We start from the raw sequence: 22,738 nt of genomic DNA on the forward strand, positions 1-22,738 counted from the left end.
GATGCTAATTAACAGGAGGAAAAGCAGCATATGGGGGTGAGGGCACAGAAGCAAGCATGCATACACATTGAGATACCTGTATCCTATTTCAAGACATGCCGATACCTGGAAGATGACCTCCCCTATATTTTCACCTCCTCCTTTTTCCTCATTTTACCCAGCCCATGTCCAATTTACAATCAAAAACATTCATATGAGCCTCTCTCTGCCATTAGGAGAGGGCAGTTCTGTGTATGTTCCATAAGAAGTACCTCAGCACTTGAGAACAGGTTTTTTAATAGCCTCCATTAACAAAAAAATCCTGTTGCTTAACTGAGTAAAGACTACTTATTACCTGAACTAACTCTCCAACCAACACAATTTTTATAGTCTCTTAGCGCAGTTAGGTTATTTTAAAATGTCTGAAACATTTTATCATGCTCTGTTTATTGTGTTTTCATCAATCTGCACGAGAGCTGGCCGTGCTGATTATCAGCTGCTGTAGTTAGCAAGGAAATAATACAGTATGGTGGATTTGTAGGATATTGAGATTGTAGTATGAACTATTCCAGAAAACAACAACAAAAAAGATAATCAGATCAAAAAGTTAAAAATGAGGAACTAAAATAAAATTGCAGGGAAAAATAAGGCATAAAAGCAGTTTATGGCTTGCACAAAGCCACTCAGGGTAGCTGTAGCTTGTCAGTTTACGGTTTGTTGGAAGTAGCTCAAAAGCAGCTTCAAGAATTAGAGAATTACACAGTATCACAATATCACAGTATGTTTGGGATTGGAAGGGACCTCAAAAGATCATCTAGTCCCATCCCCCTGCTGGAGCAGGAACGCCTCGGTGAGGTTGCACAGGAGTATGTCCAGGTGGGTTTTGAATGTCTCCAGTGAAGGAGACTCCACAACCCCCCTGGGCAGCCTGTTCCAGTGCTCTGTCACCCTCACTGAGAAGAAGTTTCTTCTCAAATTTAAGTGGAACCTCTTGTGTCCAGCTGGATCCCATTACCCCTTGTCCTATCATTGTTTGCCACTGAGAAGAGCCTGGCTCCATCCTCATGGCACTCACCCTTTATATATTTATCAACATTAATGAGGTCACCCCTCAGTCTCCTCTTCTCCAAGCTAAAGAGACCCAGCTCCCTCAGCCTTTCCTCATAAGGGAGATGCTCCACTCCCTTAATCATCTTTGTTGCCCTACGCTGGACTCTCTCCAGCAGTTCCCTGTCCTTCTGGAACTGAGGGGTCCAAAACTGGACATAATATTCCAGGTGTGGTCTCACCAAGGCAGAGTAGAGGGGAAGGAGAACCTCTCTCGATCTACTAACCACCCCCCTTGTAATACACTCGAGGATGCCATTGGCCTTCCTGGGCCACAAGGGCACAGTGCTGGCTCATGGTCATGAATCTCCTGAGCGTTAGTGCTCTGGCAAAAGGAACTGCTATTCCTTTGTCTCCCTGCCAACTCTCTGCAGCACTCTTGGTCTATACCATGTAAATGCCTGACCCAAAGCTTACCCAGCTCAATGAAAGAGCCTGTCCTTGGACTTTTATGAGCACAAAACACCTGTAGCTGAACATATATCTATCGTTCAGAAAATTAAAGTACACATTAGTATGGATGTGAAAAAATTCCAGTGCTCAGTATACACATTTCCTAAACCTCTGGTGTAAGATGAGAAGTGAGTAATCAATGACCTGAATCAACAGGATCCTCAAGAAAACAAGTACTAAACCATCCTGCTCACTTTGGGTTAAGCTGCTTGCCAGATGAGCAATGGGAAACTCTTCTACCTCAAACTACTTTCATACCTCACACAAGTGCCTTACAGTTCTGAATACTTTGAGTAACAAACTTAATTCTACTGAAGCAATATGGAGAAGCAGCGAGCATTAAAGACTAAGCTAATTTCGTGATTGGGTTGTCCAAACTGGTATGTTTCCAGAATACTGGAGCCTATGTTCTGCATTTTTTTTTTGGTGAACCTGTATTTGGTATAGGGGAGACTTTTCGAGCTATATGCATTAACATTTCAGAACCTCTTCACCAACCAAATTGGCCCTATGGTGAGAAAAAAATAGTCAGGGCATCAGCTAGACTATGCATTAAGACAGCAAAATAGGCAGGAAGGTTGTTGAGCAATTCAGAACAAGCCAGCAACATTGACCACTTTAATTGTGCTACATTAAATAACAGAAATTAAGACTGTGGAGAGATCTCAGGAAAAGAAGGGAAAAATGGAATTTAAAGAGCTGGGACTGAACAAGGCTCAAGTTAATGACAGGCAATCTGAATTAGATTAATACAAAGGAAGAAGGAAATTATAAAAAAGTAGGTGGGAAGAGAATTCTGAGAAAACCAGAAGAATGAAGTGTGAAAACAGCAGCATTAACTGAAGTGAAAAAAGTGCCTTAGCGAAGAAAGATTAACATCTTCAAATGCATGATGTAAGAAATTAATTGAATTGACAGAGCTATTTATGAGATTGCAAATTAATTTATTGCCTGAATACCTCTGTCAGGAGTTTAATTAAAGTAGATTTTACAGGTTTGGTTGTTGTTTTTCTTTTTTTTCCAGCTTAGTTTCATACAGCTTTTTAAGCTGCCTAAGTTTATGACCAGTAATACTGTAGGTAGCTGGGAAGCTAATAAACCCAGTGATCTGCAGAGAGCAGGAAGCATCATCTCCCACACCTGCACTGTTCATTAGATGCATTAAGGAGATGTTTGTTTTCCGTAAAATCCCTCCTAACTGGAATCCATCTTACCTGTGCTAGTAGTCCACCATCATAAGATAATGGAATTATATGTCTTCATTTATCATTTACACTGGAATGTGAATTACAGTACAAGGCAGATTTAGTACACAGTGATATACCTTGCCCATACCAGCGAAGCATTACTAAAGCTAATATTTGAGCGCTAATAAGCAGCAATCTTTTTTTGCACTTAGCATTATCAAATGTCAAATCTTCAGACAAAAGCTGTCAAGGGTTTCATTAAAATCATTTACACAAAACCTGAGTTAAAATATCTTTGCAAACATCTTGATTTTTTGATGAACACTTGAAGCTTTTACAGCCTTGACTTGCCACTCTAATTTGAGGTCATCAAGCAATGTAAGCATATCAAAGCAGCAATTTAATACAGCTTTGTTTTCCAGATGATCGCGCTGTTCAAACTGAAAATAAAATTTGCATTTAAGGCACAATATGAAAAAAATTAATGCATACTTTACTTTGATAGCTGCCACTTTCAGTATAAATTGATGAAGTTACAGGTTTCTTCTCATTTTACTTCAGAGTGCTAAAAATAGCTGATAACTCTATTTTTTAGGGCCAAAGATACTTTATGTAGAATCAAAGAATCATTTAGGTTGGAAACCTTTAAGATCAAGTCCAACCTTAAAGTGTATTTGCTATGTTTCCTTTGCTGTGAGGGCTTCCAAGCATAAACTGCATTACTTCATTAATTTGAAGATAAGACAGTTTACACTACTTTGATGACAAAATATGTTACCTCCTAGGTAAGCATCACTGATATCAGCGAGATGACTGTCCTGAATGGTCAGAACTGAAAAAGACCTAAAGTGTGCTTTTTAGAGACACCTGGAGACCAATTGCCTCTTCAGTTCATATTTGAAAGAGTTTGGAATCAGGACAATGGAGTAACCACACAGCAGTGGTCACCAATTAAAGTTTGGAGAGAACTACAAAAAGGAAACACGATATCAAATCTCATCAATCTCCACAACACTGAAGTGCTCTCATGTTTTAATATCCTCCCGAGTTGTTTTTTTTTTTTAACCTCCCATAAACTTTTTCTGTGGCTGAAAATTTTTCAGGCATTACAGGTTCCCCAGGCATTTCAGTAGGACAGAAGACATTTAAAAGTCACAGGCTAATTCACAAAAGCACACAGTTAAAATTGCTTTCCTGTGTCATTTTCAGATATTCAGATATGGTGCACAAATCTCCAGCAATGCCTGACTCTGAAGGTTGAAAATCAATGGAAGATCTCCATCTTAAGTTTCTGTGGCCACAAGATTATGGATAAAAATGAAATGGGTAAACTTCAGATCAGCTTTTAAACAACAGATTCCTGGACATGAGGCCACACGGCACTGACTGTCCTGCAGTCCCTCTCTAGAACAGGTCTGTCTTGGAGTTGGAGTTGGAGTTGTCCAAAACAGAGCCATGAAATAAGAATTATTAGTACCTGAGCTCACTCTGGCCACTCATACTTTGTGCTACAGACGTAATCAGTGGGAGCAGTATTTAGTCAAGAAGAGGGAATTAAATGAATTTGACATAAATAATTGCACTATTTTGATTTCATTGTCACCCATAATGGATAACATTGACTACTGTACAGTTGGCAAGACGTGCTGTGCCCTTGTTCAGGTACTAATTATCTGCTCTGCATGGGTGGTGCTTATTGACATTGAGTGCTTGTATGATCTTTTGCTATTCGTGCTGGGGGTAAAGATGCCCAGCTGCCGTTATTGTTAGCCAGCATTGTTTGTACCTCACTCAACAGCCCCTAGCAATAGAACAGAACCCTGTCACAAGTTAATGGGTTTCTACTGCTAAATCACTACTGCTAACTGGAAACGTCAATGTAAAAACGAATTGAAAGTTGTTAATTTTTCAAGCAACATGGATCCTCTGACAGCATTTTATTACAGTAATGCTATTTACATTCCCTACCCCGCCCACGTGAGGAAAATGTGTTTTAGAAAGCTACTGCAATAAACATTAGCTGATTAGCTACATCCAACATTGTCTTTTTGTTTTCAATTTAAACATAGAAAAAGTTAATTTATAAAATGGCTAATATTAACATAATAATGAATACACATGCATTTATATTTCCTCTATCAGACTCCAAACTTCTCATGCAATTGTCACAGCATCACAGCTTCTACACACCAGTAGAGGATACTAAGATTTCCTTCTGTTCAAACTTTTACTGCCAGTCCAGCAGGTCAAAGGCTGTAATCCTTTACAGGTATTCTGAGAAAGTACAGGTGTGCAGACAGCAAAAAGTGGTCAAGTAGGAAGAGATGTAGCTCTGCCAGGTCTCCACTATCTGGGGAGATACCTAAGGTAAAGCAAGATGTAGCTCCTTCTCTATCAAGAAAAAGTTGGGAGAGAGTGATTAAGAAACGGCCAGGGACTAGCTTCCATTGGAAAGGACCTTTGTGGTTTCTCTGGTTCAAGCCCCGCTCAGACCTGGGCCAGCCTCAGTTACACCAGTACTCAGGGCCTTGTGCAATGATCTTTCTAATGTCACCAAAGATGGAGACTCCACAGTCCCTGTTAGCAAACTGCTCCAGTGTCCAAGAACTCCATTACTTATTTCCTTGTAATGAATAAGAAATTTCCATGCTGCAGTCTATGTCCACTGCTTTCACTATCCAGCTCTAACTCAATTTTGTCTTCATCTTCTACACAACCACCCCTTAGATGTCTGAAAGATTCCCTCCTACCTTTCTCTGCTTCAGGTTGAATAAATTGGCTCTGTCACTCTCTGCTCCTACATTATGTGCTTCAGTTCTCCAGCTATCCTGGTGGTCCTCTACTGGACTTGTTCCAGTTTGTCAATGCTCTTGTTTTGTGCCAGGATATAGAGTCATGTCTATGTTATCAGAAGATAAGACAATCAGTGATTATGCCTTTGATCTGTTTGGTTAATGAGCAGGATATGGGTACCGCACTTCTACTTACTGCAGTGCAAAGGTTTATTTTGCAGATAAATAGGGACAAATTATTGGGGAAAACTATGAACAACTCTGTATGCAATTAATTTGAATTAAAAATAACTAACGTTTGCTCCTTTCATGACTCCTGTAATTAGACCTCAAGTCATCTATAAAAAAAAAAAAAGCTCAGGAAACAAACCTAAATCCTTTAAAACAGCACTCATGAAGAACTCATACAATGGCTGAAACCAGTAGGTAATTTTAAGTTATTTCAGGAGAATAAGTGGGTCAGCACAGTGACTCTGAATATCCTAAAAGTCTGATCATACCTCTTTTACCTGCATGAGAAGTCACTTCCTACAAAAAGTATTTCCAAAATAACTTGTGTGAGATTCATGACAGGGCCCTTAAGATCAGACGTGACTTTAGTTCTGACTTTAAGAAAAGGTGGGACAATAACTTTATAGTAGCTTCGTAGTTTCTCCATATTTAAAGGCGGTTGTTGTTATTACTGGCATTCATCAGCCACAACTTAACACTCCATACTCCACTGCAGCTCACTTATTCTGGTCAACTAGTAAAGGTATCAAGGTCCTGCTTCCTCAGGAAAGGAATTACGAGAGCTGCACAGGTCAGATACTTACATGTGTGTATATACTGGTCTTTATAAACCCAGCTTGGTGCAGAAGAAGCACTTCTATGAAAAAGTCATAGCAGTAAGATTAGCCCATAGTAAAATCTAAGAGCACTTTGGCAAAGCTAGTGTACAATTAAAGTATTACAAACTGCTTAATAAACACAGACATGAAAAGCAGTTCAAAGTAATGCCTGATGCTTACAAAGTGTTAGGAGCCTGAATCAGTATTAATATCAATCTATTTCTGGTCATCCATAGCAAGAGCGTTCACTAGATGTGGACGATATGCTTCTGATATGTATGTCCCTCACGTTTACTATCTTAGAAACAGCCCACAGCTCTTCAGTCGAGTTTCTAAGATGTTTGTGATAGCATACAGAGTAGCCCATACCTACTAAAATCTTGTGGCTTTTGTTAAGAGAAGACATACAGTGTGAGCCTGGAATTCGAAAACAGCACACATAACACAACAGGCAAAACAAAGCACATCTCTCTCCTCCCCCCCTTAAAAAAAGAAACAAACAAACAAACCACAAACTTTTCACCAGTCAGCAAGGAATCTTTATCACAGCCAAGTCTTCTGAAGATAAAGACATTGTGGTTTTCAGATGGCACTTTGCCTTTGAATCAAAATTCCACAGGGACAAATCCTAAACCCTTTTAATGCCCAGACTCTCCTAAACTTATTTCTTGTCAAGTCTCATAGGCAGTGAAAGGGATTATGGATAGTGATTTTTCCACTCCCACTACACAAAGATTACTTTCACGGTCTATAAATAGAACTTGATTATAGGACAAACTTGATATATGGTTCAAAACAATAGAGCAATTTTCTACATTAAAATGATCAAAAGCCTCTGAAGTTGGTATAGTCCTTACATGTAACATCTGGTACTTCTCATCAGTGAAAGACACTGCCAGTTCTCACTCACAGCTTTAGGATTTTCTTCATAACAGCAAACAGGAACACATGTACCTGGTCTTTTTATTGGTGGCTATTTGTATACATTCCAAACCCTTTAAAATCTGCTTTCCAGGAACATTTAACCTCTTCAGGAAGATAAAGGAGATGAATTCTATACCCTGAAAAAATTAAGAAGTAGAATCTTTTGTTTTCTTCTTCAGTGCACACATTTTCTTCTTTGTTTGTAGACAGAACTAATTTTAACCTGACAAAGTTTTGTGTAAAGAACATCAAGCTTTCTCCACGCAAAAAAAGCGCATTCAACTAATTATATCATGTTAAAAAGTAGGTTTGTTTTCATGCAAACAATTTCTTGTAATTTTGGTTTTGAACAAGTCCCTGGGAGCTCTGCATCATACGCTAAACATCGAGATCAAACAACAGCGAGTAGGTAGTACAATGCTACAGTATATAATATTGACAGGAGGGGAAAGTGCCTGTTGGAGAAGGTATTCACAAAGGTTAACATTAGCCCCTGCAGGCTCATGCCTCAATGGCTTTTGTCTAAACAGTGACAAGAGAAAGGCTACTCCAGAGGGTGATTCAGAACTGAAGATTCATTTAACTACTCTGAATCTCTCTCTGAGGAATCTCACTTCCACTAACTTCAGAAACAGCCTGTAGAGATTAGCCTGGAAAAGATCATGTTAGGCTTTGTGAATACTCCCTGGTATTTACTTTCCATCAGTAGACACAGTGGCTGAAGTTCACTACTGAGATGTATAGCTGAGTACACTGCATTTAAATCTGAACACTATGTATTGCACATGGACTGAATTTCACTCAGCTGGAGCTCAGCGCTCCTGCCAGTAGCACTGAAACAGTCTCCACAGTGCTGCCAGGATGACTGCAGGATTTAGTTTTCACTGCTGCCCCACTGAAGCGCCCCATTGATGGCTACCTGCATGCTGCCACAGGAAGGACTGCTGTGCCCACGGCACCTTTAGAACCCAGGGACATTCTGCAGTCATACTGGCACAGCCCCTTCTCTCATTCCAACTGCTCATTATATCACTGGAGCAGCAGCAAGAGGTGGGTTTTCACCACCAACCGGAACACAAGAAAAATTCTCAACTTTTGAGACCTACTGTCAATTATTTTTATAGTTATTATTTAGTAGCAACAAGAGGAAAATTTTTAATCACAAGCACAGAATAAATTTGTATTTTGTGACTTGGGAAGACAAGGAAGAATGCCATCTTACTGACAGCAAATGGCTCTGATAATAGTTCTAAGTCTTCCAGTTCTTTTATACTTCATCAGAGCATCTGCTTCCCTCTGAAGAATTTCCACAATATCTTCAAATTCTATCAAATAATAGGTTTGAGAAAAATAAGAATTCTATAATATTTTATAAGTCAAAATAATGTTTTGTCCTGGTTTTGTTAAAAACACCACCAGTTCTCTTTTAGTGAATTTTCCTTTCAGCTAAGTTATTCTAAGTACCTTCTAAGTAACTGAACTTTTCTGAATTTAGCTACAAGTTTTTCGGACACTGTGCTCCAGAACTGATAAGAGTGACCAATGGAATCCAGAAGAAGCTCATGTTTAGATGTATTTCTATAGTAACTAAGAATTCTGACAACATCCCATAATTGAGAGGGGTGTATTTGCAAGGACAGAACAGGTGACTAAATCTGACCAAGTGTTCCATCCCATCCACATCATACACACTATATAAAGTGGGAGATCACGAGGGTCTCACTCTCTGACCATGGCTGGCATGAAGAGGATCCTGCCAGTTGTGCCTGCAAATCCCAGGCCTAGTTCCAGTCCCCGCATCCCTGAATCCAGTTCCAATTTGCTGTGAAGTCCCACCCAGGACTTCCGGGTGCCTGCCCTGCAGCCGCTAGAGTAATGCCAACTCTACCAAGGGGGCAAAGGGGCAACCAAGGCTGCTACCTCAGGAAAATCAAGATTGGGTTTGTTTATTTTGTATCATTTTCTCTATTTATTAGTAGCATTAGTAAAGCCTTTAAAACCTGTTCCAACTGTAAGACTCTCTGCCTTATCCTTCTATCACTTTTTCCTATGTGGAGAGGGTGGATGGGGGGATTAACAGAGAGCATCTGCCATGGCTTATTGTCACCTTGCAATTAAACCTTGACATGTTTACAGTTTTTTTAAAGTTTTGGTGGAACTTTTCACATTTATGACCCTGCCAAAATTTCTCTTCAGAGAATATCTCTGTAACATCCTTTTACAAAAGTAAAAAAAAAAAAAGAAAAAAAGATCCTTTAAATTGACTTCAGCAAAGGCATCACAAAGTTAATCACAAACAGCGGAAGTCTTTAATTTCACAAGTTATAATCAGAGCCAAAGACAATACAAATTCCATGTAGAGTTGATTTCCAAAATAAGCTTTAAAGTATGGTTAGACAAATCAGAACAAGTCTGACAGTACAGCACTTTTCACAGTCTTATGACAACTCCAAGCCCTCCATCCTATACAACGTCAAACATGACTTGTGCATAACAAAATGAACTTGTAAACCTCAAATCTACTTGCAAATGTCTTTTAAGTACATTCTACCACTGAAATCAAGCCTCTTTGCCAAACGGAGAGGCTACTTTCAGATTTTAGAAACCATACTGAGACAAAGGTGTAATGAATATGGAACATACTATAAAGATGTTATTGTTCCAAATGAACAGATGCTTTTCACGCTACATAAACCACTTGCAAAAAAAAGTCAAACAAATTCTTTATGCTATCTGTGTTATTATCTAAGTAACAGTGTAAGAAATGTTAGGCATCATCTGAAATTTTTACATAATGATCCTTTATATAAACATCGAAACATCTTAGTTTCAAAACTCATTTAACCATGATGGCCTTGCAAAAACTATATTGCACCTGTACACAGGAAAAAAACAAAGGTTCCTGTTTGTCATATTCCAGTATCAAGTGGTTTTTCAGGTATTCATCCAAGAAATTCACAGACAAAATTTACAAGTAATTAATGTGTCTCATCCTAATTATTTTGTAGCATTAGATTAAAAGAAACTAAACGCTGCCCGTTAAGGGCAGTGTTCTGTAGACTTCTGCATAATAAGAATCTTTTGGCTTGAAATGAATCTCAAAGCATATTGATCAGAGGTTCAAAGGGCAGAGGTTTTAATGATTGTCAAAATCTAACTAAGAAAATAAGAGGAACAAAGTTTGCACCTTTATGACATAACTTTATTTTAATAAAGGAAAATCCAGAATTTTACAATTCGCCTTAGAGTTGGAAAATATTTATAGTTATATACCACTTTCTGAAGTTTTCCTCTATAAACTTGATTTATACCCACTCAAACAGGCATTTTGTACTTCTGCACTATCTGATACATTATCTGAACATCTTTCTAGAGCACAATTATTGCACAGGACAGTTGCATTTGTGACAATACTAATTTAACCAAGCACTACATTGCCCATTATTCCTTCTGTTAAACTCAGTAGGACAGAAAAAAAATGCAAGAGGGTAAGATTTTGCCAAATAGATTAAATCACAAAGTAGATTACCAGTTCAAGAAAAGCAGCAATTTCTTTAATCAAAATAAAAAACTGACAGTTTACGCATGGCATTTTATAAACAAGAAACATATATTCTGAACACAAACGTTTCAGTGAATTCTATACTGTTTCCTATGTAACACACAGTAACAAAACAAGACATTTAAAAACAACCAACATTAGTTTACTGAAAAAGGAATGATATATTTGATCAGTACCTACACATTACGCTGTAATCCTTCTCAATTGATGGCACTTCATGTGAGGTCTCATACATTTTCTGAAACTGCATTTAATTTAACTTCACAATATGGCAAATTATGTTTTAACACACAGAAATCTCTGTTTTCTCCTTTATTTAAAATAATTGCAGCAATTAAATCTTACAATTGCTTTGCAATATTTGGCAGTTATTGAGTAATAAACCCCTGAAATTTCCCTTCTATTTGAACTTAATACTTGAAACATGTGAAAACCGTTCCCCTAAACACAGAAGTAAGTTTTGAGAAAAAGGAAAGGGAAAAGAAGAAAAAAAGTAGCACTCAGTAGGAACAATTTCTTTGTAGCAAAATTGTAACACAGGTCCCCCTTCCACAAAGTAGGCTCTGTAATATCCAATATTTTAATAACTACTCATCATGGCTGTGTGTTTATACTTGTGGTGTCAGTAACACCCATACAGAAGTCCATCTTTCTTTCAGGAACATAACATGCAATCAGCCCATTCTTCTACTAGTCAGTGAAGAATCAGTGCATGAGTTAATATATTTTAACAAGAAAATGAAAACTTATCTCTGTTCCAAAAAAAAAAATAAAATCAAATCCTGGGAAGTCATTTTTGCTAGCTTTAAAAAAGGCCGATTCATCAGTTGCATTTTGGAATTCCAAAATAAATAGATCTTTATTTCAAAGCTTTCAGGAGATGTTAAGAACTCCCGACTCGATCTCTGGGAATAAGCCGTAGATCTGAACCATGCTTTAGAAATACATTTCCTAAACAAATAAACAAAACAGAATGTGTTACCAACTAACCAAAAAAAATGTTTCCTAAATAAGCATACACATTTAAAGGATAACAATGTTAGGTCAGTGTTTAACATTTTTGTAGTAATTCCTCTAATACACCAGAAACATATTTTTTTATGTTTCCATACAGTTTCATCTTATCCCTCTTACTCCAAAGAACTCTTATTTTTAAATAAAAATATCAGACCCAAAGTTATCTAATAACCCCTGAAAGCTATGGCCTTTCAAACTTTGCAGTTCCATACTTGAATGTCTGATTTCAATTATATGCCATAGTAATTTAAAGACCAGGAAATGCAGTTTTACTTATCCATAATTATTTTTTTATCGTGAGGCCATTCATGCATATATTCATTTTTAATTTTCTCCTTGGTTCAGTATTTATCCAAGCATGAGTCAGCTTCATTTTAGAATAAAAAAATCTTGAACTTTATATTTATTACTGTACAGTTTTAATCATTATAGTCTTTTCAAGAGGACATAGTATGAAAATTAAAAGTTCCTAATACTTCGATGTCTAGAATATTTTCTGCATGTACTCATGATTATCATTCAGGTTCCTATTTTCTACTATTAAATGTAACATTTGAAAATGAAATCACATTGCTAAAAGTGATGTGTTATTTACTTGCTATATGGAACTTTTTTTAAAATTTCACACTGCTACTGCATGAAACAGATTATACGTAGTTCTACAACATCAGATTTTAATAATATACATATATTCTTATTCATCTTTGTGTTGACTTGTAAAACCAGAATAATTGTATTTCTTTCCCAAGAATCCCATTTCAGGGATGTAAGTGGTCTAATAAAAAAACTAAATACTTAACATTTGTTCAAGTTATTAACATATTGGAACAAAGCTAACCTTTTTCAAACTTTATTTTACCAGCAGGAGGATCAGGATAGAAGCTGTTTTACTTATTCAACATAATGAGTATTAGAAAATCAGTTCAAAAGAATGTCTTATCAGAGCATGTTCTGTTTTTACACATCTGCCAAGGGAACATACTGAAGAGATCCATAAAACTCACTGAACACAAATGTGTTACATCAGCAAACCAGAGGACCAAGTTTACTAATCTAGATTTAATCTTTATTGCAATGACCATCATAAAGGTCTAAAATTTTAAAACAGGTCAAAGCTGCATCTCATGCAGACAGTTTGCCCCACCTCTCAGTCTGTTTCCATCATTAATATCACAGTGGTTTTATTAAAGTTATGGCATACTATTCACTGAACTACTGAGGATTTAAAACTGAAATCAATACAGGAATTAAGTGCTAAGCCGAGCTTTCTCAGCTTTCATTTCCCCTGCTCCACGGAATCATGTAGGGAGAAAGTCATACTTGAGCAGTACATTTAGTCAGAAAGGTGAGGAAATAGTGGAACAGTACAAAAACTCTGAAATGCCCAAGGATTACTAAGACTTTATTCCTAGACCATGTTATTTTGGGAAGTTTTTGAAGACTAAAGTAACTGTTCAATCCCTTGATGAGAACTAGAAGGCTACTGGCAAGAAGAACCTCTCTTCTTGAAAACATGCTTTGAAAAGCACCTAGAGATCCTGCTCTAAAATGGAGTATTATTTTTTAAACATATCTTATGAGAAGTGCTACTAAAATAGCAAATACTACTGAACTAGGTATAATGGGGAAAAATATAGCTATTACTTGTTATTTCAGTAACATGTAATACAGTATTGCTCTTTTAAACAGCACAATAAATAGCTAATCTCTGAAGATTAGAAGTCCCTCATTTTTTCACAGACCTAAATAAACAAATGCTGAACACTAGTTCTGTGGATTTAACCTTTTACACACTACACTGACTGTAGTTTTCAACTACTGGGAAATGCTTCTCCCATTTAAAAAATCAAAACTTAAAATATAAATCAACCCCAAGTGCTATGTATTAGTTTAAAAGAAAAATAAGTTAGTTTTTTAATACTGGCCTTCATAAATAATAACTTACCTGCTGTTTGTGCAGGGTTTATTCCTATACCATCTAGCAAAAAAAAAAAAGAAAAAAAGAAAAAAAAAAGAGAAAAAAAAGAGGGAAAGATGAAACAGACATATTACAATTTACTGCAGTAATTTACACCTCAAAAATATACCAACAAGATATAATTATTACATCAGGTCTTCATGCAGTTATTTCTTGCAAGTAAAAATAGTCTTATCACAGAACTAACAAGAAAGCTTCAGCACAAAAAATCCAAGCTATATATTTGGACAAAACCAAATTAACAATATTAGTGGTTTAACACCTTCATCCCATGCATGAGCAATTCAAATAATGCTGCAATACTATTAAATTCAGTTTGCACCCTGTAGAGTTTGTGAAAGACATTCTTCCTTTTATCAATACCCTGTCACTGAAACTACAACACAATAAATAAATAAATATATAAAACCAAGCTATATTCTTACCATTTGTTATAATGGCACTTGTTGCGGCAGGAACTTTGAACTAAAGTAGGACAAAATAACATAAGAGACATAGTTAAAGCAGAAAATATATGAGGAATATTCAAAGCAATTATAATTTTAGCTGTTTTATGTATGAAAAATTATGAGAAATTATTTATAGATAGAGCAAAATAAAGGTTTAAAGTCATAGTTGATTAGACGCCTCAACAGAACGCAAAATTTGCAGTACTAAATAACTCAGTAAATCCAATTATTATTATGCATTGGAAAAATGTAAGTTAAGCATCTGCAAAGTTAAGAAATATCTCTTTTTATACTAAATAAAGGAATACTGAAAACATATATGGACATGAACTTATAAGAAGCAAATCTGTTATGTCTAACAGGAGCTAAACAAGAATTAGCCTGAGCTAATCTTGGTTAATTTTGACCAATTTCTTAACTTTCTCTCTGGTTCGATTGGGAGCTCTGCAACCTCTCTGCTCCAAGAGTTCCCTCCAGGAGTCGCTCACAGAAAGAAAGCACTAACAGCACCACAGCAGCTCTGGCTCCTTCCCCTAACTGGGCTTCGTACCCTCCATCACCACCATGTCTACCCACCTCCATGCACTTCATAGGAGGTCAGTTTTACAATAGGAAAAGTTCTACTCAGGTGGAGTTGCACTGCATACAGGCTTCAAAGTATTTCAGAAGATCTGAGCTGAGAAGATGGGATTCAGGCAGGGTCAGAGAAAAATCCTGCACTGTGTAATGTTGTTGGATCAGACAGGACAGAAAGGGCAGGGTGAGTATAAGCCAATCAGTGCTACTTGGTTGGTCTATGGACCAAAGGTTGCTCCTTGGACTTCTTTAACTTAGCTTAATAAACAATCTACAAGGCAAAAGACTGGTATCTCTGCAAGCAGCAAGTATCAGTGAAACCTCTTCCCAAAGCACTTCATCCTCCTCTCCGTATTACACAATAAAAAGCGCAGGTAGCTATGAACACTAACAGAGAGAGCTTCCCTGGAAGAAGTCCCATCTGCTGAACAAGTCATGTCAGCTGTGCCTCTCAGTGCCATTCACAAGTTGTACTTTCCTCATTTTCTGATTGCTCAAGTTAAGATTTCCAGCTCTGATTTGCAGAAACTCTATGCATTAAACAGCCAGAGCTCACAGAAATCAAGCTTGAATACAGTACTTTATTAATAATATACTGAAAAAAAAAAAAATCTCTTTTTATCTCCTGACACACAAAATTAGCAGATTTTTTTTTTTTAATTCTCTCTTGGCATTTTATCCATAGCAGGTAAATCATGTCACCTCCTCATTTTGCAGGGTGACAAGAAAACAGTAATTTCTGCGAAAGATAAGTTACATACCAGTGTTATTGCAGAAAAGCCATTAAGAAAGTAACAATTTGCCTTCAGAGCAAGTCTTGAATAATGAAGTTGACAGAAGCTACATATGTAACAGTAAGAATGAAAAAAATAATATGTCATCTCAAAACACATAATGTATACATATGTGCTGAAGAAAGCAAGCCTTTATTCTCAAGTTCACTGACTTGGAGAATCTTGATTTAGCCATTTAAGGAGAAATCTTTTAATGGGTTTGAGGTTTGTATCTTTTTTTTCCTACATAATAGGAGAAAATGAATTTGAAAGGTTTAAACAGTGGGATTAATGTCTATCATATGACATCCTGCCTCCTGAAATGAGTCCACCTCCAATTCAAAATGTAAAGGAATAGAACAAACAAACAAACAAAAAACCCTGAACAAGCAGGAAATAAATGTTTAACTTATTTTTCAACAAGCAGGTTTCTATTGTAACTAAGTGATACCATGGATCTTTCATCCTAAACCCTCCGAAAAAACTCAAAAATTTAACTTCTACGATGTTAAGTGCCTCTTCTCATTTCTTCTCTGTTTTCTGACACACAACAAGGCACAAAAGGGATGGATCACGCAAAGGATGATGGATGCATCTGCTCTTTTTCTGCCATTTTGTTTTTCAGTACGAGAATCAATCTGATGCCTATACTCTAGGTGCACATGAGAACTGTGTGGCAACCAGTCAGTGAAATTCTATAATTGCTTCGTATTGTGTTAAAAGAAAATAAAACAATTTGTTATGTTAGCCCAAAATACTGGGCCAAACAGTAATAGCATAATACAGAAAGGGAAACTACCATTGGAAATAATTACACACATTTGGTACAATATGGTTCACTATTTAAATGAAAAATCCTTCCTGTGGCTGCTGAGCATGTTTTCCATGCTGAAAATATACAAGCTTTCTGTGATACAAAGTCAAATGGACACTCAAGCAGCAAAGAAGTTCAGTATTCAGTAGATAATCCCTAACTTGCTTTGAAATACAATTGGGTAACATCCAGCCCCTAACTCACACACCTTAAAGAAAGAGATTGTTTGCTTTAAAAACCTTATAAATTGATAACTGAGACTGCCATACAACTTATTTTCTCTAATGCTGGGAAATACATTTGTCAATTTCTACAGTCAAACAATAAGGAAACAATGACAATCACAAACCAACAATCATATCCCTTTCTCACTTTTTACAACAACAAAAATCCTCTACAGTAAAAAGTTCATCTCCTTTTTGTGCAATGAATAGCAGATAAATGCATTAAACCGTAGTATCTATCAAGACTAACATTAGAATAACAAAACAATAGTTTCAAAATATATATGTTTATGAAATAATACAAATTAACTTTATTTAATGGAAATGGATGACTATTTTAGTACCACGTCCACAAATGTAAGAGATTTTTTGTAAGTATTGTACAAACATACATCTAAGATGTGTACCAAGTAGCTCTAACAGATGAAGGGAAAAAACCAATAGATGCCACGCACTGTAAATGCAAACATTAACACTGTTAAAATAGACTATGAAGGGAAGAACTATAAATAGATAAAAGCTGAAGACAGCAGTTTCTAATACTCTACATTTCAATTTACTTTTTTATATATATTATCTGTAAGATAAACAGAGGAAAAAGAATAAGGAGATAAATCTGTATTAGCCAAATTATCACTGCCAAATGTATATATTGGAAAGGGCTGAGACTGCTACAAATGATTGAGACTTCTTGAGATCTCCCCATGTAATGATCCAGTTTTCTTTCACTTCCAGCTCTGTCAACCATTAAGTGTATATAAAGAATTTTCACACATTATTTGGTGTGCTGGAGATTATAGGAAAAAAAATTTGCTATGTATTTCAGTTATTTCCAAGGGAAGAGGGGGGGGGGGGGGGGGAAAGGAAGACATTGTTTTGTGCAGTGAAAGAGTGAAAGTAATTCAGAAAATTTTACTTGGAGAAACTGTAACCTTTGACAAAGCACTGTGACTGAAACTCGATGTATAAGATGACCATTCTACATCATGGCTACAGTTCTGTTGTTCCAGGGGAATCCTTGTTATGATTTACACAAATTTTAAGACTCTGAAAAATTACTTAGTAGAAGCTTACTAAGGCTAAATAGCCGAAACTTAAATCCTTCCCTGTGCCAAGAGCCTTAATCACTGAGAGGACAATGCACTTCCCCTGGAGACCAACTAATGACTTCATCCAAACTCCATGGCTACAGTTCAACCATTTCCTTATATGTTTTTTACAAGGCACTGTGAAACTAGTATCTGAATCACAACACATAGCATAAATTAATGCAATTTAATGCATAAATTACGCAGTTCAAGGAACAAAAAATATAAATACTAGAGAAAAATTCCTTCTCATTCTTTTCAATGCCAGTTCACAAAGGATCAAAAGATCTTCCTTCCTGGGGAAAGTCTTTTGCTCTCTGTTTACAAAGCATTTAGTTCTGCCTGGTCTCACAGAGATGTAAAAAGCTTCAGTGCTGATCCAGTGTGGTCTGAGGTCAACACAAAACTCCCACAAGATGCTCAAAATACAACAACTACAATAATGGTTTGCTAAATGTGAATATTTAAGTAATTAATTCTTCTCTAAATCAGTTTCACAGACAACACTGTCACCAACTAACATTGTGGTTCTATGAGTAGGTAAAGTTAACAGGTTTGATAGCAACCCTCCCATCAGATGTGGCCCCTCAGCCCTAGTGTCTCCAAGAACTCAATTTCATTCCAATTTTTCCTTGTCCTTCATACTAGACTTTTCAGTCTAGGTGTCTATGTAGGGATTGTGTGGGCCCAGCTGCATTAGTGTTGATTAAAATAATTGGAAAAAAAAAAAACTACGGTAAAAAAAGAAGGCAACTAAATCAGTAAAGATCTTTAACAGTATTTATTATTCTGTATATCATTCTGTTCAAGTAAAGTTACAACAAACAAACAATTCAGAACCTTCCCCCCAAGCTGCACTTCTGCTAAGAACTTCTGTCACATAGTGGTATAACACTAACAACATAAGGAGACCCAAGACACATAGTCCACCACCCTTCCTTATTATTTATTTTATTACTATTCCTATGCTTGAAAAAAATGAAATTTTCAGTAAAACAAAATATCCCAAGTTTTCCTAAAAGGACAGAAGGCAAACTGCAAGAACAGTTTCTCAGATGGATCTGTTTGCTGACTACATGAAAAGCACCATCACCTTTTGAGTATTTTATCCTACTGTTTACACCATGATGAACATCTCTTAATATCTGAATGTTTAATCTGAAACAAACAGGATGCACCTCTTCCAGTGCATTAGACACCTCCTGTTTTTGGATTCCGTGTGAAAGAACAAACACTAAGAAACCAAAGAACGCATTATCCAAGTCTTATCCACTTAAGTCTGTTTTACAATTCTAGTCCATATCCCTAATCTCAATACCCCTTATCAAAAATTAAAGATATCCCAAAGCCAGAGTTTACTGGAACTGAATATGAGAAGAGTTTATTACTTCCCTGAATAATTCCAAAGAATTTTCTGGATATTCTACATAAGCAATTAAAAATACTAGATATTTACTTGCAGCACCAGATAATCATGTTCCCTATCAAATTTTTGTTGCTGATGTAAAATGGCTTAATTCAACTGCAAAGAACAGGAAGTGTGTCAATGTGTGTTGTTGATGTGTGAATTGTAGAAGAATTGCTAAGTTTGGGACTCTGAAAGTTTGGGTAGGCCTCCACTGACACCAGAAAGCTTGTGTCCACTTATATCTAACAGGAACATTCATTGTGCTGAATTAACCATTGTATTTTACAATTAAAAGGCTTTTGCTTTCAGAACTGTTCAAAAGTTAAAAACCGACATCATCACTTTCTACTTACTTCTTCTGCAGCGAACTTCAAGACAGCTGTGAAAGGTGTACCTTCAGGCACACTTAACCTGAAATTACAATGTAAGCAAATACGTAGCTGTTAAGGCAAACTGAAAAGCAACTTTATTTGCTGTTAAATTACTAGATAAAACTTCACTTCTACCAATGCAATGCTCTTGCCAGAGATGTGCATGTACTATTTAACGTTTGGATCAAGCCCTAAACAGGGCATGGCAGTAGAATGAAGCAGAAAAGCCCGAAGGGGCGAGTTAACAGCAGAAAACCGCCTGTCGGTTCACACCGAGGGAGAAAAACAGCTTTTCCGCTCGTGCGAACGCCCTGCCCGGCACGGCCGTGCCAGCTCCGCAAACGCGGGTGTTTGCGCGGCCTCTCCGCGTCACGCAGCGGCCCCGCAGCGCCCGCCCGGCAGCCCCGGCCCGCCACACACTCACACTTTGTAGGGCAGCCGCGGGTCCGAGGTGAGCGTCACTTTAAAGGTGACTTTCGACCTGGGGAGAGCGAACAGAAAGCAGCGGGTCAGGGTTTCGGGACAGCGGTACAGCGGGGCGCAGGGTCCCTCCCTCCCTTCCTCCCTCCCTCACTTACATGATGCTCCCGGACGCCGCCGCCGCTCCCACCGACACGTCAACCGCCGGCTCAGGGGGCCTTCGCTGCCCTGTACGCATCCTGAGTTGCCTTGGTCGCGCCTGACTGTAAAGGAAAATTAACATGCCATGCCTACCCCTGCGGGGAAGGGATAGAGGGTTTTCTGTCTCAGAGCGCTACTGGCGGGCAGAGGAGAGGGGATGAGCGGTGGAGGACATGCAGCGGAGAACAGCGGTGAAGATTTCTAATGAGGCAGTGGCTATACCTGTTCCGCGCTGGAGGAAGGACCCCGCGGTGCTTCCGTATGCATTGTGGAGTGACGTCCGGGTGGCCACGGAGGGAGCGGGGCCGGGCAGGACGGAACCGAGGGCTTGGCAGGGGCCGAGGGCGTGGCAGGCGGCGTGCCCTGGGCTGGGCATGGCAGAAGGACGTGGCGGCTGGCGGTCTGCGCGCCTCGCTTTGGGCCGGCGGGGTCGGAGGTGTGGGGCCGTTAGACAAAGATGAGTCCCCCTTCTTCTGAACAAATGCTAACAAGGGACTGCTGGATTTATATGTGTGCTTATATATGTCTGCGGGTGTATGTATATTTATGTATATTGGGGAGGAGGGTCGTTCATCGTTAGATTTGGTTATCTGAGGTTTCAGGTCCATGTGTCTCAAATAAAAATGTTAGCAAGTGCTCATTGAATTTATGCAGGGAACGATGGATGCAAAAACACACTGATTCCCACCCCCTTAATATTTAAAAATCGTTCACATCTTCCTTGCTGTGAGGGAGGTGGAGGTTGGAGTTTGGTTTAGTGATGGATGCTTTTCTGACAGAAAAAAATAGTAGTTCCCAGTTCATCTGTGACTTTTGGCAAACCAATTTCTTTGAAAGGCTAAACAAGATTGCATGGCAGTACGAAGTAATTTTCTCTTTAATGCTTGTTCATCTGTTAGTGCAGGTGATGACCTAGTTTCCTACTCCAGGTATGTCAGTATTACTCATATTTTCTCCAATCTCTACCACCTGCAGGAAGAACAGCTCTCGCTATGGACTGAGGTGCTTGTTACCACACACTGCTTGCCAGACTGGTCATGGCAAAGCACATTGTTGTGTTCACTTTAACTGGGGACTCATTACAGTTATGGTAGAAGAAATGGCGTGCAAAAGGCAGTTGACAAATTGGGGTCACTTTTTTTTCCTAATGACTGGCTCAGTGCCAAGCCATGAAATTCAGCTTTTCACCTTGATGTTGCTTTTATTTGAACAGACAAAACTTTAAAAAATTCAAAAAAGAACAAGGAGAAGAAATTGACTAGCAGCTTGTGGAATGGCATTAATATTTATTTACCTGTACCTCCTGCATTTGCCATTATGTTACTGAATCTGTCTTTCACAACTGTATCCTGTTGGTGGCTTGTGGTCATTTTGTAGTCCATTAGTGACCTCATGGCTTTTTCATCCCCTACTTCTAAGAAATCACACCTTACGTTAGAAATAATTAATAGTCATCTCTGAGCATGTAACCTTGCATTTTGTGTAGCTAAATGTCATCCTATATTTATTCTTGCCCTCTTCAAAATCAGTTACTTTTGTATGATGGTATGGTTTTGATTTATACAAGTCTCTTTCATCTGCAGCTTTCATTAATGCATTGCTGTTTTCTGTGCTAAGGTCATTAATGTACATCTAAATAAAAGACAGATCCTTTTAGAACTTCATTTCTTGCCTTTCACTGTAAGGACTTCCTCTCTGAGGAAATAAGTGCACCAAAATCTTCATGCCTTTGAAGCTGGACTGCTTTTAGTATGCAAATGTACTTGATCGAACCTGGATTGAGCATATGTATGATATAATGCTGCTAAGAACAGTCTAAATGCAGATTGGGGTAGTCCAGTGTTCTGGCCATGTGGTCTTGTTCTCTGCCAGGCAGAGGAACCAACAGTCATGGCTGGGTAGAGAGTCAGTTCAGGGAACTGGTCTGGTGAAAAAATCCGAAATTTTCCCTTTAAGTGGTTTTCACCTGGTTGGCTTCCTGAACCAGCAACAAAGAAGGACACAAGGAAGCACATCTGGCTGGCAGCAATATTGCACTGGACCTTAGGTCAGCTTAGGATGCTGTGGAGCTGTATCATGAACAGAATCGAGGGTGTGATAGTATCCTCATTTGCTGGTAGCATCAGGGGCAGGATCTTTGAATGCAGATTCAGGTGTGCAAGTGATTTCATAAACATAAGACTTCTCCAGTGCTGGAAATGAATAATTTGACTATGCTATCTAAACATTTTTTGAAAGCTGACAGGGTTGGTGGTTTTTTTTGTTTGTTTGTTTTTTTCTGAGAATTTACAATGTATCAAGGAAGGAGAATGTGTATGATTTTTCTCTTTCAGCGGCAAGAGTTGATGGAACTTCGTATCCCACCTGCAAACAAGCCAGGGATGGATTAGAAGTGACTGTACCTAATGGGTTTATTCCCAACAACATTCTCATCAACTCCAGAAAAACTGGTTCATTCCCAACAAAGTCTGCCTTCCTTTCCCTGTGAAACTGGAAAAGAAACTGGAGTTCTTTATTCGTCTTCCCTACAGCTCTTACTTACCCACACTTAAATATGTTGTTTGATAGCAATGAGACATCAGTTT

General features: G+C 38.0%; 1 protein-coding gene across 2 annotated transcripts; it reads right to left on the reverse strand.

Annotated features, from left to right (window-relative positions):
- Positions 1 to 10,663: 10,663 nt before the first annotated feature.
- Positions 10,664 to 20,131, reverse strand: UFM1 (ubiquitin fold modifier 1). 2 transcript variants are annotated; one of them, XM_080355173.1, is made up of 6 exons: positions 20,111 to 20,131; positions 19,957 to 20,013; positions 19,515 to 19,572; positions 14,255 to 14,294; positions 13,797 to 13,829; positions 10,664 to 11,785 (listed from the first exon to the last, which is right to left on the reverse strand). In XM_080355173.1, coding segments are annotated over exons 1-6 (258 nt in total). In that variant the 5' UTR covers positions 20,113 to 20,131; the 3' UTR covers positions 10,664 to 11,717. The 2 variants fall into 2 exon arrangements, with proteins under 2 accessions (XP_080211299.1, XP_080211298.1); XM_080355172.1 differs by lacking the exon at positions 10,664 to 11,785 and having other exon boundaries at positions 13,541 to 13,829.
- Between the last annotated feature and the right edge of the window lie 2,607 nt (positions 20,132 to 22,738).

Source organism: Nesoenas mayeri, assembly GCF_963082525.1.
Source record: "Nesoenas mayeri genome assembly, chromosome: 1".
Classification (NCBI taxonomy): Eukaryota; Metazoa; Chordata; class Aves; order Columbiformes; family Columbidae; genus Nesoenas; species Nesoenas mayeri.

Bases quoted from the DNA above. Each gene is read 5' to 3' on its own strand.
- UFM1 (XM_080355172.1), bottom strand. The intron at 19,573-19,956 runs GTGAGTGTGTGG...TTGTAATTTCAG, and splicing joins CCGCGGCTGCCCTACAAAGT to GTTAAGTGTGCCTGAAGGTA. The intron at 13,830-14,254 runs GTAAGAATATAG...TTTTTTTGCTAG, and splicing joins AAGTGCCATTATAACAAATG to ATGGTATAGGAATAAACCCT.